The sequence below is a fragment of the Microcebus murinus genome, chromosome 10 (genome assembly GCF_040939455.1).
Source record: "Microcebus murinus isolate Inina chromosome 10, M.murinus_Inina_mat1.0, whole genome shotgun sequence".
NCBI lineage: Eukaryota > Metazoa > Chordata > Mammalia > Primates > Cheirogaleidae > Microcebus > Microcebus murinus.
In genome coordinates, this window is record NC_134113.1 from 10,076,084 (window position 1) to 10,092,500 (window position 16,417).

A 16,417-nucleotide genomic window follows, 5' to 3' on the forward strand; every position below is an offset into this window, starting at 1 on the left:
TGGGGACGATTCATGAGCGGATGAGGAGGAAGCCTGTCAGGGCGGGGAAGGGAGCCCGTGAGTCGTGTCTGCCCCCTGTGGGTGGGTGCAGGCCAGCCGGGGCCCGGGTCCTGTCCACACGTCGGGGGGCAGGACCCTAGCACCTGTGGAGTCCCGGTCCTCCTGGCTGCCGGGCCCTTGTCCCCTGCACGCCCAACTTGAGTCAATGCTGAGCCTGTTTTGGCCTTTCTGGGGCATCCCGGATCCCTTCCTACTCGCCTGCCCCAGCTGCCAGTGACCTTTGACACCTGGCCACCCTTAGGGGCTGCCCCCACACCTGCTCCCTAGCCAAAGGAATCATTTCTTTGTCTGCCCCTCCTCTCGTCCCAGACCCCATTCTCTGCCCCTGGAGGAGAGGGTTGAATGGCAGCCTTGGGGTGGGGCGCTGTCCCAGCATGAGGGGCAGGGGCTGAGCCGCCTCCCTCTCGCCGCCCCCTGCCCTGCAGGCCGCTGCGCCCCCATGAAGAGCATCTCCAGCAGCCTCAAGGAGACCATGAACCCGCACGACATCGTGCAGGACGCCATCCACAACTTCTCGCCCGCCTACCAGCAGTACACGCAGCAGTCCACGCTGGAGCCCGCGCCCACCTGGCGTGGAAGCGCCCACGGCCTCTCACGCTCCCACAGCCTCAGTGGTGCCCGCGACAACGAGAAGACTCTCCTGCTCAGCTCTGACGACGAGTTCTAGGTGCAGGCTGCAGTGCGGGGTGTTGGCGCCGTGGCCGGAGGCAAGCTGTTCCCACCCCCAGGCTCACAGCCAAGCCAGGAGGCGGCTGGCACGGCTTTGGCGTTGCCCTGTATTTATTGGACCAGAAACACTCACATATCACTTCCAGAGGAACGGCCAGATGCTGTCTGCCCAGGGGGACGGGTAGGCTCTCCCACGAGCCTTCAGGAATATTCCTGCATGGCTGCCCCTGCACTTCCTGGGCAAGGGGCAAAGGACAGTGGAGCAGTTCCCACGCCCCTGCTGCTCGTGTTATGGCTGGGCATGCCGGGACCAGCTGTGCCCAGGCCAAGCGCCGCGTGTGGACCAGCGGCTGCAGCCTTCTAGACACCTCTTCCCCAAGAGACTCTGGGCTGAGGTTGGCAGGCCCCAGCCCACCCCCTACACCGTGCAATACTCTGACCTGGGCTCTTCCCGCCTGCTCCCCTCCCCTGTCCACCTTTGTCCCATGCTAGATTTGCCTAACCTCGGGCAGGAGGAGGAAATGGGGATGTTCTGTGGACCCCCCTCCTGACCCAGGCCGACTTGGCATGCTGCAAGGATCAGAGCCAGACCCCAAGAGCCATGGGTCCCACCTATGGAGAGTGCTCAGAGGCCCCTGGCCCCTGGGTGTCCTTGCCGTGGCTGCACCTCTGCCCACCTTATGCCCTTCCTCCCAGCCTACTGAGGACAGCCAGCAGCCCGCACTGCCCTCTCGCTTGGGGCCTTCCTCATGGTAGAGTTCTGGGGGGAGCCCTGTGCTGCTCAGGGCCTTCCCACCCTCCCTCCGAGGCCGAGCAGCCAGAACCTGTGCTGGCCCCTGGTCTCTCCCTGGGGCTTCTCCCTCCCGTTTCAGGGGAAAGGTCTGAGTTGCTACATTTCAGACCAGCGTCCAGAGGAAGAGAGTCCAGTGGGGAGGGTGGGAGGGATGGCCATGCAGCTGGGAGGTGGCAGCAGTGGTCCTAGACCCTTCTCCCGGGGCTCTGTCCACACAGGGTCTCCTCTGCCTCACCCCCCTGGCTCCTCTCTTCTGTGCCTTAGTCACATACAAAAGCTCCCTCCCTAGCCTCGGTCTGTCCCAGACACTCCTTGGGGGCTCCTTGCTAAGCTGCTGGCACTCAGAGGGTCCTGCAGTGCTGGGCCAAGAGTCCTTGGGCAGGCCTCCAGAGTGGCCAGGACCACCAAGTCCCCTTCGCTCACCCCTCCATGTTCATATACCTGGGGCCTCCCAGGGCTGGACCCCCAGGCAGGCCGGGCTTACCTGGCGCCTGGCTTAGGAAGAGGCTGGGCACAAAATGCATGTTCCTGCAGACAAAGCTTTCTGGCATTTAGCAGATAGTACTTGGGTTGAGGCTGCAGTTGCCTCCGGAAGTGGGTGGGGTGAGGGCGAGGGGCCCCTGCCTCTGGCATTCACCATGGAATCTTTCTTTTGGTCCCTCTTGGAATAAACAGGGTCCCTCTCTTGGATCTGTGACAAGGATCAGGTCCTAGCAATCTTCCTGGCTGCCCTCATGGCCAAGCCAGCCCTTGGGGGGCCCAGAGGCCTCCATGTTGGGTACCAGAGGTCAGTTCTGGGCGCCTGTCGGGGGTGTCTGGCCGGTGGGTCCCAAGCTACCCAGGAGGGCAGGGCAGTCGGGGGCTGAGGAGCAGCCCTGGCTCCCCCTGCATTTGATTTCTGAATCCGTTTCTCCAACTCGTTTTTCCTTTCTCCTTCAGGCCAAAGTGTGTTGCTGTTTCTGGCCCCCTTGGACCCTGCCTGCCCAGCACTGTCTGCTCGCATGGTGGGTGGGGGTGGGGGGAGCTTGGTGGCAGGAACTAGTGGTCCCTGGGGACACGGGGTCACGGGGTTGGGAACACCTGCCAGACTACTCCATTCCCTCCTTCCTAGGATGCATAACCTACCTTGTCTTTTTTTTTTTTTCCAGATAGAGTAGCTCTTTGTACATAAAAGATACTTGAAAAATTAATTGTATGATGTATGAGAAGACAGAGTCCCCTAGTTTTGTATCTCGTTGTATGACTGCCATGAGTTCCACCGGAAAGCCGCTCTATTTTGGTCTCTGTGACATTTTAAATGCGTGACAGAAGTGAGCAAATAAAGTGAGGAAGAAATATATATATGAGATAATATAGATTGTATTGAAATCTCCTCTGCCTGTGGGTGAGGTTTCTTCCTTCCCCCGGCCGCTGCGTGTGTCTGGAGGTGGCTGTGGTGGCCGTGGGCAGGGTCCCCCTTCCTGTGTGGAACCTGCAGGCGATGGGGGCGCTCACATTGCCAGAGACTAACATCCGGGTCCAGGCCCTCCTCGGACAAAGTGCATCCCCGTCCCCCAGCCAGCTGGTCGCAGGGTCTCATGCCCCCACCATGTGAGGGGCTCTGTCCACCTGCTGGGTGGGGCCTGCACCCTGGGGGCCGAAGTTCTCCCTAGGGTCTTCCTCTCAGACTCTCCCATCTCCCTGAGCCCATCCTCCCCCCCACCCCACCCCCGACTTTGGGGGCAGGGTCTACTGGGCGTGGGCAGTGTCTGCCCACCAGGCTCGGTGCCTGGCCTCCGGGGCACTTCCCTCCACCGCAAGCCTCCCTGGGCCTGGCCTCCTGCTGACAGGAGCACTCAGGAATGCAGCGTGGGTGGGGGACAGTCCCAGCCAGCCTCTAACCTTGAGGTAAATAGCTGGCCCATCACGAAGCTTCCTGCCGCCTGAGCTCAGCATTTCAGGATCACAGGGCCGGGCAGGGAGAGCACCAAGGCCCAGCCTGAGATGGGGAGAAAGCCCTATGGACCAGCCAACCCATGCAGTTTGGCCAGTTCCCAGATGCAAGTCCGGCACCTTCCACACAAACTGGTCCCTAGCCCCACCATCTCGCTGTACCCAGCCACCGGGTCATCCTCACTTCGTCCGTGCTGCTGTACACATGGGTCCTATGTGTTAAAGCTTGCGGCCCTGCAGGCCTCTGGGGCTTGTCATGCCTCTGATCTCACAGCACCTTTATCTTCCGGATGAGTAAACTCAGGCTGCAAGAAACCAAATAAGTACCAAAGACCCCACAGCCAGGAAAAGACACACCTAGACTCAAACCCTGACTGCCCTGACCTGCAGACCACAGTACACTCGGCTCCTTCTCAGGGTCCCCCAGAAGGGCTGGCAGGTCGGGTTGGAATTAGTGAGTCTGGGGCCTGGGATGAGACACAGGGTTACGTTTTAGTCCTGCAGGCTGGGACTGAGGAAGCCACTTGCTCCCCATCTCCCTATGCCTTCTGGAACATGGGGAAAATGTTTCCTACTTGGCTGTAGAAAATCAGACCTCAATGTGAAAATGCTGGAAAGATTACTCCAAAACCTGAGGTTTTTCCTCTCTGGGTGGGACTGCTTGGTCACTGAAGGGAAGCCCAGGGAATTTAACCCTAAATTTCATTGTGCTGGTGGCTTTGCCATCCCCAGGGAGGCTCCGGGCTCTAGGCAGCCAGATGGAAGGACCAAAGTTCCAGCACACTGTTCCCCAGCCTGCCTCTACTCACTCACCCCCGAACTCCAGAGGTCCTGACTGGGACTGGAACAAAACCCCAACTTAGGCCCCTCATTCAGAAGGCACACACACAAAAACAGCCCAGAACATACACTTCTCTGTGGGAAAAGAATTTGACTTTATTCAGAAAGTCTACAAAATACAGAAGGCGGATAACTCGCTCGCTGTAAGTCAGGAAATAAATAAATTCTAGGGCCCAGGCAATTTTTATAAAACATTTTTTTTGTTATTGCCATCGGTTTTCCCTAAATATAAGATAAAATGTGATTTATTTGCAGGTATAAAATATAAAGTCCAGCTCAGGGCCACAAGCCACTTTTCCAGGGAGTGGGATCTAGGGCTCTGGCTGGGGAGAATAACTTAGATTCGTGCAATAAATAGTGGGGAGGGGCAGCTGTATACAGTGTTGGGGGAGGGGCTGGGGCCCGGCTTCCAGGAAAATGGCAATCATTGGCTGCAGCCTGCCCCCATCCCACAGTGGATACTCACAGGGTCCAAGTGGGACCCTTACTTCCAAGGACCCCACTCCAGGCCGTAGGACCACAGGATCTGCCACAGCAGTCGCCACCATGGTCCTCTTTCTCTCTGGCTGGCTGTCTCCAGGGCACCCTGACTGCAGGGAGAGCCCAGGGCTGAGCCAGGCCAGCTCCTTCCCACCCGTCCATCCGTGTCACCTTCTCTGTCCCTCTGCTTCTTGCCCTTCCCTTGCAGAGAGCCATCTCCCAGGCCAGGGGGGCCCTCGCATCAACTTTTCAGTCCTGCCCATCATTCCACAGTTGGAATCTCAGGGCAGCAGTAAGACACTCAGCTTCTGGTTCCAGCTCAACTACTAAGTGGTGTGCGGCCTCGGGTCCGCTGCAGGGCTGCCTCCCCATCTGTTAACTGGGCTCCACTAGTCGATTCTAACCCCTCTCCTAGCTTTGGAAAGCCAGGCGCCTCCACACCCAAAGTAGGGGTGGGAGAATCTCTTCAGTGCAGTTTCCCAGCAGGACAGCCAGACTGAGTCCTGAGTCCTGGGACGGTTTGAGGGCATATTGGCACATTCAGAGCCATTTCCAAAATGAGGGATGCCCTCGTTTCCCCCGACAGCTCTTCTCTGAGCCAGCTTTGTATCCCGTTCTTACCAATCTAAGAAGGCTGAACTTTCAGCCAAGGGCGACTCCAGATCTGGAACCTCAACCCCCCACCACCAAGATTGCCCCTTCCTAGGACCATTAGGTCCCAGTTTCAGGGGCTACACGAGGAAGACAGGACCCCGGGAGGGAATGTGTGTTTATCACAGGGGCTGGCGGCTGCAAGAAATGGGACCTGGGCACAGAGACTGCTCAGGCACTTTGGGAAGAGAGATGCGGTCGGAGGGGCGTGGCTGGGGAATGGGGCGTGGCTCGGGGGAATGGGGCGGGCGGGGCGGGCACTAGGAGCAGGCGGCCGGGCCGGGGGCGGGGTCTGGGCCGGGGGCGGGGCCAGACCCCGGGCTTGGGGTGGACTTGACGATGGTGATGACGCTGGCGGGCGCCACGAGTGCGGCTGGCCCGCGGGCCGCGGCCACAGAGCGCGCGAAGCCCTGCAGCGCCTCACACTTGCCGCGCAGCGCGTCGAGCTCCAGGCGCATGGCCGCGTTCTCACGCGCCAGCTTGTCCACCTCGCGCTCCAGCTCCGACTTCTGCTTCTGCAGCTCCTCCTTCTGGCACACGCGCTTCACGCGGCAGCTGGCGGCGTAGCCGCGGTTCTTGAGCGTGCGGCGTCGCTGCTTGAGCCGCGTCACCTCCTCGGCCGAGAGCCCCCGCAGGTGTCGGTTCAGCTCCCGCACGGACAGCCCCATCAGCGCCTCGTCGGACAGGTGTGGTGTGTTCTCGCTCAGCTCGCGCTTGATCTGCGGGCATGGGGAAACTGAGGCCCGGGGCTCACTCCTGCCTGTGGGCCAAGTCCTGGGCCCAGAGCGCAGCAGGTGCTGGGATGCCCTCCTCTGCCCCCCGTGCTCCACTTCACCGCCTTAGCCACTGAGGTGGTGGCTGGACTTGATCCAAGCCCCCGAAGGGGAGCAGGAATCCGGAAAGGGGAAACTAGGCCAAACCAGGATCAGAACATGAAAAGAGGCCACCCCAGGGCTTGGCCTGAATTCTAACCTAGCGCAGTGCTGGACTCAGCCAGAGAGTCCTAGGCCAGAAAGCACCTGTGGATGTCCCAGTGGGCAAAGACCCCATGGGGATGCAGGCCCAGAGAGGGAAGTGACCTGCCCAGAGTGCACAGCCTGTGACCAGAGCCCAGCCCTCCTGCTTCCCAGCCCACGGCTCTTCCCTTTGGCATCCTGAACGCCTGGTGCCTGCTGAGCCACCCTTGGTGATTCCAGGAAGGGAAGTGGCAGCTGGGATGGCAAGGTCTACATGGGCAGGGAGGGATGGCTTCACTGGGCACAAGAGGTGCTGCCTCCTCACCTTCAGAGCTTTGCCGGACAAGGGGTCCCCAGACATGTTTGCAGAAGGTGCCCTCTGGGCTGGAGACCTAGAGGAGAAAGGAAGTCAAAGTCACGTTTTTTTCCCCCTCCATTTAGAATAAAATCCAAACTCACTACCTTGGCATTCAAGGCCCCTGCTCTCTTAGAACTCATCTCATACCTGCCACTTTCCTCTGTCCACATTGGTCCAGCCAGAGCAGCCTCCTTGAATGGCTCATTCCAGCCTCAGGACCTTTGCACTTGCTGTTCTCCTCACTGTTCTCCTATCTCTCCATAGTGACTCCTTATCATTTAGGTCTTTGCCCAATGCCACCTCCTCAGAGAGGTCTTCCCTGACATCCTGGCTATAAAGCCCTCTTGTGTCACATCACATAACCCCAGTTATTAACCCTCCTAACAGCCACCTCTTCTGCAGTTCTTATGTTTGGTTCCTCTCTCCCTCCCACCCCTCTTCTACCTAAATGTAAGCCCATGAGGGCAGAGGCCTTGTCTGTCTTCCCACAGCATCAATATGCCTAATCATCAGTGCTTGGCATATAGCAGGTGCTCAATATATATGCACCAAATGAATGGACGCCCCTCCCCTGGCCATTCTTCCACATGGGGCTCAGATGTGTGTTTCATTTGGTTTTTAAAAACTTTTCATTGAAGTATAACCTACATATAGAAAAATGCACAAAACATATGTGTTCTGGTCAATGGCTCACGAAGTCCAATCAGCACCCTGTCAAGATACAGCACAGCCAGTCCCCTCCCGTCCCCAATCCTCCCTCATCCAGACCTGTGTTGTAGGAAAGCTTCCCAAACTGCTGGGGGCGCCATGCCTAGACTGATGAGGTCCCATTGGCCCAGTGCCTCCCCCACAGCATGGAAACCTCATGGTCACTCGACAACTATTTCTTGAGCAGCTACTATTTGCCAGACATGTGCTTGGCACTGAGGAGACAGAAAGGAATAAAAACTCAGGGAGGGTACATTCTGGGGGCCAATGGTCGTTGCTAAGGCTGAAGAGAGAGTTGTAGCCCAAAGGCTCTGTGACAGCAGCTGCCCCCTCAGTCCCCAGCTGGTCCGATCTCCTCCCGCATTCCGTGTGACCCGGGGTTTTCTCATCTGACAGTTCCTAGGGGGGAGGGGCGGTGGGAAACACAGAGCCAAGGCCGATGCTTGTGGTCTGCCAGGCAGCACCCTGCAGCCTCGTGCAGGATCAGCAGTGCCCAGTGCACAGAGGGCAGGGGCAAAAGCCTGGAGCCAGGCCCTGGCTCCTTGAGCTGTCTGTGGGGCTGACCTCACACACCTGGCAGGACCAGGTGTTTCCCAGGGACCGCCTGGAAGCACGGGGACCTTGGTGCCAGACCCGCGTGGGCCAGTTGTGGGATTCTGGTCGGTCAGTGACCCTCTCTGTGCTTTGCTTTCCCCCTGGGTGACACAGGGGAGTTTCATGGTAAGGCAGATCACATCACACCTCTCTCAGGACCGTCCCATGGCTCCCATCTCACTCAGAGTAAAGACAAAGTCACTGTAGAGACCCACAAAGTGCTGCAGGATGCACCCCCAGCACTGGCCCCTCTCCCTTCAGCCCTGCCTGGCTCCCCCTCGCCCGCTCTGCCCCAGCTGCACGGCCTCCTTGCTGCTGCTCAAACGCACCGCGCATGTTCCGCCTCAGGGCCTTTGCACTGCCCGTTCCCTCTGCCCGCCGTCCTCATGCCCACGGAGCCATGTGGTTTGCGTCCTCACCTCAGGCCGCTCTTCAAATCTCAGGTCCACTCAATTTAGGATTCCCAACCCCGGACACCCCCACACACACCCATACACACACACACACACGCACGCACACACACTCTCCCTGTGTCCCCTCCGTACCTCACCTCTCTCCGTGGCACCTTTCGCCCTGTGCCATGACTGCCGCTCACATACATGGCACACATCTGTTCCGTGTCGGTCTCCGCCCGCGCCATGAGGGCAGAGGCTCTCCCGTCCACTGCTGCCTTCCAGTGCTTGGGACAGCGCCTGACACAGCGGACGCTCAAGTAACAGTCACCGAGTTCTCAGTGTGACTCAGGCCGAGGTGGGGACTGTCCACGGCTTCTCAGGAAACCCCCCAGCCCCTCCAGCCCACGCAGTCGGGGTCTGGCTGCTCAGAGGGAAAGAAAGAGGGGACAGGAAGGGGAAGTTGGCACTTCAAGCCATCCCCTGACAGAGGCAGCTGCTGTGGCCCTTGGGCGGGGAGGGTCTGAAAAGGCACCCAGGTTCTTGGGGCTGCTGGGGGAAGCTGAGGCCCAGAGCACAGGTCAGGCCTCGGACACCTCTGGACTTGTGCCCATCCTTGGCGGGACGGGGGTGAGGCTCGTTTCATGGGTTGGAGCCCTGAGCCGCAGCCCCCAATGCTGGACATGCAGGCTCAACTGGGCTCTGGCCTCAGTTTCCCTGCCCAGCGCTCCAGCCCTACAAGGCTTAGGCCCTGCTGCCTGCCTGGCTTTCCCCCTTTCCTTGGGGGCCGCTATACACCCCGGCCCTCCTCGGACAAATCAGGTGGGTCTGCAGGGTGCCCTCTCAGAGACACTGCCTGGACATGTTCACGCACCCCCACTGACCCCACCCTCAGTGCAGGCTCTTAAATGGTCGCCTTCCCCTCGCCACACACCTGGGGAGGTCCCCACATGCCCCCCACACCCGCCGGCCTCCGTTCATCATCGCACAGCAACTGGACGATCTTTCCACCAGACCATGCCACCTCCCAGATTGAAACCTTCCATGGCTCCCTGCTACCCCGAGGACAGAGTCCAGACCAGCCCTCTGGGCACCCCAGGCCCCGCGTGTCCAGCCCCAGGCTTGTTTCCTGCCACCACCACCTCCGTTCTGAGCTTCAGCCACAAGGAATTCCTTTCACTTCCTCCCACACGCCCCAGGACATGCCTCTGCTCTCCTCCCCCCCTACTTTGTCTGGCAGACTCCTACTCACACTGCCCTGGCTGTAGACATCTCCTCCTCCAGGAAGCCCTCCCTGACCCCTAGGACTTGTTAGGCACCTCCCACCCTGGTGTGGCAATGCGTTGCATTTCCTTGTCTCTGCACCAGACAGGGAGCTCCTCGGGCAGGGGCCAGGCTGAGTCAGCTCTGGGTGCTTGAGGCCACCCAGCACAGGGCCTGGCAGGACGCAGGCACTGGGGCGTGGGGGAGGGGGAAGTCTCTGCTACCGTCACCCAGCTGTTTCGTGTCCGAACCTAGTTCCAAGCCCAAGCCTAGCTGAGCACAGCCTGAGAGGAAAACCTCCTGGCCCTGTCTCTAATTCTCCCTCCTTTCCAGCTGCCTCCTTGCTTCTGCTTGGCAGAGATGGCACAGCTGCTGGGAGAACGGAGGGGAACAGAAGGGATCCTAGGCACGTGGCTTTTGGCCCCAAGGTGGAGTGAGGGAAGCAGGGAAAGGGGCACTAGATTGGGAGTCAAGCCTGGGTTCAAGTCCCATCTGTTTTCTCCATGCTGAGTGACCTTGGGCGAGCTGCTACACCTCTCTGGGTCTCCACTTTCCCATCCATAGGATGGAAACAATATCTGCCTCGCAGGGTTGTGGTGGGAAAAGGGGTATAACCCGTACGGGTCAGTGAACAGCCAGGAGGTTATTAGAGTTGCTGAGTCCGTGCAGGAGGGCTCAGGCCCACAGCCAGCACTGGGATCTTCTCCGGCTCAGCACCTCTCAGCTGGCCGGGGTCAGACAGGGAAAGGCAGGAAAGGCCCTTAGAGACCATTGGCCCCCTCCTCACTTTCCCCAAGGGGAGGTGGGGACCCAGAGAGGGGCATCGCTTGCCTGAAGTCACACAGCAGGTGAGTGGCTGCCTCCCCACACATGGGGAGGAATTCTGAACACCTGTAGAGGCCCAGGCCTGAATCCTGATCCTATCACATTGTCACCTCCTTGGTCCTCCCAACAACTCTGTGAGGTAATGCCCAGAGAGGGCCCTAGAGGAGTCCAGGGTCACACAGCCAGCAAGGGAATTGAGGCAACCTGCCCAGGCCCCGTCTCCCTGCCCGCGTGAAGGGGAGTCTGGACTTGCCACTTTCCGAGGCCGCCCAGCTCTGATGTGCCAGGATCTGTGTTGGGCCTGCTGCGGACACGCATGCACGTGACACTGAAATGTGCAGGACCGTTTGCCAGCTGTCGGGGCGCTGGCGTGCCGAGTGACGCCTGTGCAGTCTGAACCACACGGATAGGCCTGGCGGGGGAGCGGGTGTGAACTGAGCGCCTGTGGGGGCCGCGAGCTGCGGCGGATGCAGACGCTCAGAGGCATGGCCGGCTCCTCGCACAAGTCAGTCTTCCTCTCTGGGCCTGGGGTCCTCACTCGTAGAGTGGGGATGATCATAACAGTATCAGTGTGGGAAATACAAGAGGCTTAGACGAGATCAGGAGGTGCAGGTGGTCAGCCCCTGTCGCCATCACCCCTCTGTCCACTCTCAACACTAGCCAATCACAGCGCCCATTCCCAGTGGTGGGCAGCCCCTGCATCTTTCTCAGCACAGCACTGCTTTCCGTGGAGCTTGGACGCAGCCTCAGAATCCTTCTCAACACCGCCTGCAGCGTAGACCTCAGAGGTGGAACTGCTGGCCATTCCCTACTCTGGAGAATGGCGAAGCTGTAACAGCTGTGATTCTAACTGCCCTCCGGCCCTAGGAAGGCTTGGACCTGCTGTGCCCTCCTGTCCTCCATGCCCTCCACTCCTAGCCTCAGCCCCCTCAACTGGATGTCAGCTGAGGCACCCACGTTTGCCCAGAATGTCCTCGCTCAGCAAAGTCAGGCAGCCACAGAGGGAAAGTCACAAGAAGGGGGAACTTTCTGATAACCTCAGGCTTTTGGCCTCCAGCCCCAGGCCAGGGGCTGCTGGGTTGTAAGCAGGGGGGGGGCTGGGTCCCCCGCCTCTGCCCGTCTGACTGCCCCTGGGCCTGCAGCTGCTCCAGTCCCTGTTCTGCACTGGAAGCAACCACGCAGCTGTTTGGTGGCACTGGTGGACCAGAACCCGGGGGTCCAATCCGTGGCTCAGGCTCTCTCTTTGATGCCCGGCACCAGCACCCCTCCCGGCTTCTTCCCCTTCCCTCGCAAGCCAGCAGAGCTGACTCCAGGGTCTGCAGGTTCCTGATACTCTCTGGAGGCATGGGGAGCACTCTTACTCTTGGGGGACAGACAGCTGCCTTGTCCAGTCAGTGGCTACAGCCCTTCTACGTCCCCCTCGCGGGGCCCCCGGTCCATCCCCACCCACTGGCATGGGCTCCTCCTGGCTGCTGAGCCATTTTGCTTGATCTGTGAGGACAGAGGGAAAAAATGTGTTTTCCTGGGTCTTGGCAGTTCGCACTGGTGGAGCCTCCTCCCTGCTGGCAGGGGAGCAAGGCCAGGGGAAGCGAGCACTGCAGGGAAGCAACGGTCTGGGGCTCCAGCCCCAGGTCTGCCGCCCACTCACACTTGCTGTGTGACTTCAGGCACAACACTCCTTTGCTCTGGGCTCAGTTTCCCAACATGCAAAACCTCCTCTGAGCCCACGGTACCTTCCAACAACGACGATCTCCAAGTTTATAGTGTCAGATTCTGGCCCAGAGCTCCAAGACCACCAGCAGAGTGGAGGCCCTGGAAGAAGGGGAAGGAAAGCAGAGGACACAGACCCCCAGACCATCGGCCTTGACCGTCCCTCGGCTCCACGGCACAGCCAGGGACCACTTCCTCTTTCCTCTGGCCCAGGACCACAGCACCTGCTCGCTGGCCTCCATCTCCAACCCTCACCACCGATCCTCCCCCAAGGGCTGTCGGAGGCGTCGTCTCTGACGCAAACCCACAAACCTGACCATGTTTGGCCCATTTCAAACCTTGCAGTGCGGCTCTCCCCAGCCCACACAGTGGGACCCTCAGGCTCTGCTACGTCCCCGCTCCCAGGATCACATGCTGACAACAGATGAACGAACAGGCATTCCACTGTCCCTGCATGTTTCCCACAGGGACACACAGGCAGTGCCTGTGTGTGTGTGTGTGTGTGAGGGAGGAGGTCACCTGAGCTCTGAAGGACCTGCTCACTTTGGGAGACTGCTTCAAGGATCCTCCAGCCCTGGCCCTGGCTTCCTGCTTCCCTGGGATCCCCAGGCCTTTTTCTCCCTGTGTCATGGAGCTCTTCAAGGTCATGGACCGAGTGCTCATTCATTCAATCAAGCAAACATCCAAGAAGCACCTACTGTGTGCCAGGCTCTGTGCCTAGTCCCGAAGGCCCAAAGATGAAAGCTCCTGCTCTCAGGGCTTCCTAGATATCACCACTCCATCAGACTGGGCTCACTAGTCACCTCCGCAGGGAAGCCTTCCTTGATTGCCCTGGCTAAGGCCTGATATATACTCTCAAACCACAATGACTTCTCCCTCACACCACCCATGGAGCTGTGGTTCTCTTCACCTTTGTCTCCCCTGTTCAGCTGCGAGCTCCCAGAGGGCCGTCTCTCCACCTGGCTCATTCGTGGTTTCATCCCCAGCATCTGGCCACAACCCAGGCCCGGTGGCACCGTAGGGATAGAAACATCAGGACTGAAGGAGCCCGCTGGGTCCTGGGCCCTAGAGAGCCCCGGGGTGATTCAATGGGAGGTCAAACCTTTCAGTGCTAACTTTCCATTTGTGACTGAGTCAACAGCCACTTCCTCTCAGCCCCTGACCCTCACCCTGCTTGGGGATGTTTCCTGCCTGGCTTTGAGGATGGGCCCGCCTGGTTCCTGCACTCCTGACTGCAACCCCCTTCACTCAAAGCCCACATACTCCTGGAAAGCCCAGGCTCCTGGCTTGGGAGGTCCTGGCCTAGTTCCAGCTGTAGATGGGGACATCTGCAGCTCACCAGGGCTCGCAGAGTCAAAGTTAAAAGATCGCGGGTTCCTCGCCCTAGCAAGCTCAAGTGCTCCGGGGGTGGGAGGAGGGGGAAGGTGGATTAGGAGTAAGGAAGCCCTAGTCTCCAGCCCATCCTTCAGGCTGCTGGGCTAAACAGGTGCTTTCTGCAGGGCTGCTGGGTAAGCGGATGGGTAGGGCTGGATCAGTTGCCACCCCTTCCACATTAACCCTTCCACCTGTAAGAACACCTATCCCCAATGCCAGGTGACCCTGCCTGGCTCTGGGTGAGGACTCTGAGTCTGCCAGCTGGCACAGGTCCTCAACTAGCTTCTGGGGTCCAGCTGTCAATAGGTCCCATTTGACTAGTCCCATCTATGAGCTGAAACTACCTGGAGGGCAGAAACCAGCTCCCCCTCATCCTCTGCAACCCAGTATGTACAGCTTCCAGAACCCAGACTAGCCAGAGTGGCCACCCAAGAGAGGAAGCCTGGGATTCCCTCCCTCCCCCCACCTTTGACGTGGATTTTCTGGCCCTTCCTGTTTTTCCTGAGACTTGAGAGGATGGACAACCGTGTGGATGAACAAGAGTCCCCAGAGTCCTCTCTCCCCAGGGAGCCCCAAAACCTGGGGACAAGAATCTGGGCTCCAACTCACTCTGTTACCAGATCCACCAGGGTGCTGGACGAGGGGTGCCTCCCTCACCTCATCCCCAGCTCAGCTGGGTGAGGTCTGCAATACCTCGCCCCACCCTGTGGCCGGCTTGGGCGCGGGACAAACGCTGGGGTCACATGGTGGCCGCCCTGGGAAACTCCGCGGAGAGCGGAGGCCTGGCAGCGCTGGCTGGTAAGAAAGAGGACGCCTGGGGCGAGAATTCGCGGCCCCAGGGTGACCACGGACCTGTCGGCTTCCTTTGCTCGGGTCCTTATTCCGCGTTTACTGCTGTGGACAGCCCGGGACACGCCCTCTCCGAGGTAAACACCGCGGGTACAGGCCCCAGGGAGCGCGCGCGGACACGGACGGACGGACGGACGGACACGCACACACACACACACACACACACACACACACACGCACACGCGCGCCCCCCCCCCCGGGGTGCACCGCGCACCACCGGGCAGGACAGGCAGGACGCTCGCCAGGGAACACACCCCGCCCGCCTGCCCTCAGACGTAAACAAACCGCGCACGCACGGCCCGCGGGCCCGGGGCCAGGGACTGTTCTCACCGAGTCACGTACGTGCACACACCGCCCCCGCCCCCGCCCGGCGGACGCTGACGCGCGCCAGCCCGCGCTGCCCCTTCCTCCGCGCCCGCCGCCTCCCGCCCGCGCCCTGGGAAGGGGCCCGTCTCCACCCCCCCGCCGAGCGGCGGGCGCGTCTCGGTGCCCCCGGACCGCGGCTCGCTTCCCGCACGCAGCCGTCCCGCGACGGATCCAGGGAGCACCGACGGACGGCGCCCGGCGCCCGCCCCAGCCGCGGCCCGGCGCGGACTCCCTGCCGCCTCGGGTCCCGCGTGGCGTCCCCGTCCCGACCCGCGTCCTCACCCGCCTCTCGGCTCGCTTGGCCTGGCGCGCCTCGCACGCGCGTCTCGCGGCTGTCGCGGCCGCTGTCCCAGCGCGTCCCCTGGCCCGTCTCCCTCCGGTCCGAACCGAACCACAGGTCGCTCCGAGCCCGGCTGCCGGGAGCGCGGCGCTGAGTTTTGTTGTGGGGCGGGCGGCGCAGGGGGCCGGGGCCGCGCGGAGTTGTAAGGCGAGCTTCCCGGAATTACTCACTCACAGGATTCCTTTCATTCATAAAAACCCAGTCATGCGGTGACGTCACCGCCCCGGCCGCCCCCCGGCCGCGAGAGGCCGCCCCGGCCGCGAGAGGCCGCCCCGCCCCCGACCAGGCCCCGCCCCGACCAGGCCCCGCCCCGACCAGGCCCCGCCCCGACCAGGCCCCGCCCCGACCAGGCCCCGCCCCCGGGGCCCAGGCTGTCTTGCTCGGCCGGGATGCTCAGCCCTGCTCCAGCGCTGGCTGGCTGCGTTCACACGACCCCTCGCGAGGCCCGTGGGTGGAGGTGTCGTTTGCCTCGTTTTACAGTCGATGGTCCCGGGCCTCTCCTTGCTTTTCTATGAGCCCCGGGTTTGTATTTCCACAGCGAACAGCTTTCCTGAGATCTAGACTCCGAGCCGACTGCCCCACTCTGCGCCTCCGGTGGGCGTGAAACGGGCACTGCAAACGCGACACGGCCAAAGTCCAACTCCTTGATGGCCAGCCCTACCTCCGCGCCCCTCTTCACCCCATCTCAGCTGTCCAAGCCCAAACCTTAGAGCCTTGCTGCGTCCCTCGTTCTCCCTTCCTGCCCGCCCCATTACACAGGCCAGCTCTGTCTCCTCTCCAACGGTCTCCTGCGTGGGACCCCTTCTGCCCGACTCCAGCCCTACCACCTGGCCCGGGCACCGGCAACTTACCTGGACAATGGCAGCAGCCTCCCGACAGTCTCCCCGCTTTACTCCTAAAGACTCTCTTCATACAACAACCAATGTTCTCAAAACAGAGATCAGATTGTTTACATACTTCCTCTGGCCTCTCCCCCCTCACCTGCTACTCTTCAGCCGTAGACCCTGTCTTTCTGTTCCCCAAACACACCAAGCTCATTCCTGCCACAGGCCCTTTGCACTTGCTGTTTCCTCTTATGTTCATTTGCCTGGCTCTTTCATATTTCAGGTCAGCTCAGATGTCACCACCTCAGAGAGGCCTTTCCTGATCACCCTGGCTATAGGAGTCTTCACCTCTGAAATTGTTCTCGTATTACCTCAATATTTTCATAGGATATTTCCTTGTTTATGTCTGTGCTTACTGTTTAGTGTCTATCTT

The 16,417-nt window shown here is 60.4% G+C and overlaps 2 protein-coding genes and 1 pseudogene across 5 annotated transcripts in view; 2 read left to right on the top strand and 1 right to left on the bottom strand.

Moving 5' to 3' along the window:
- The window catches only part of TMEM184B (transmembrane protein 184B), a 41,897-nt gene extending 40,529 nt beyond the window's left edge, over window positions 1–1,368 (top strand). The window contains exon 9 of one of the 2 annotated variants that reach the window (XM_012741884.2): window positions 486–1,368. In XM_012741884.2, the coding sequence (XP_012597338.1) occupies window positions 486–727 (242 nt within the window). In that variant the 3' untranslated portion in view covers window positions 728–1,368. The remainder of the gene's footprint in view (window positions 1–485) is intronic. The other variant, XM_012741882.3, reaches the window with a different exon arrangement.
- LOC142873329 (uncharacterized) lies at window positions 733–2,892 on the top strand (annotated as a pseudogene).
- Window positions 2,893–4,365: 1,473 nt separating this feature from the next.
- On the bottom strand, window positions 4,366–15,348 carry MAFF (MAF bZIP transcription factor F). Of its 3 annotated transcripts, none has more exons than XM_076006992.1 (4): window positions 15,103–15,348; window positions 8,592–8,857; window positions 6,707–6,773; window positions 4,366–6,144 (listed from the first exon to the last, which is right to left on the bottom strand). In XM_076006992.1, the coding sequence occupies exons 2-4, from the start codon at window positions 8,621–8,623 to the stop codon at window positions 5,686–5,688; spliced, it is 558 nt and encodes a 185-aa protein (XP_075863107.1). In that variant the 5' UTR covers window positions 8,624–8,857; window positions 15,103–15,348; the 3' UTR covers window positions 4,366–5,685. The 3 variants fall into 3 exon arrangements, with proteins under 3 accessions (XP_075863107.1, XP_075863105.1, XP_020143362.1); XM_076006990.1 differs by having other exon boundaries at window positions 8,587–8,857; XM_020287773.2 differs by lacking the exon at window positions 8,592–8,857 and having other exon boundaries at window positions 15,103–15,347.
- Window positions 15,349–16,417: the final 1,069 nt, after the last annotated feature.

Excerpts from the sequence above, each read along its gene's own strand:
- MAFF (XM_076006990.1), bottom strand. The coding sequence starts at position 8,681 with ATGGCGCGGGCGGAGACCGACACGGAACAGATGTGTGCCATGTATGTG. Across the intron at positions 6,774-8,586 it reads GTGCCACGGAGAGAGGTGAG|GTCTCCAGCCCAGAGGGCAC; the intron begins GTACGGAGGGGA and ends TTTCTCCTCTAG. Across the intron at positions 6,145-6,706 it reads TGTCCGGCAAAGCTCTGAAG|ATCAAGCGCGAGCTGAGCGA; the intron begins GTGAGGAGGCAG and ends CCATGCCCGCAG.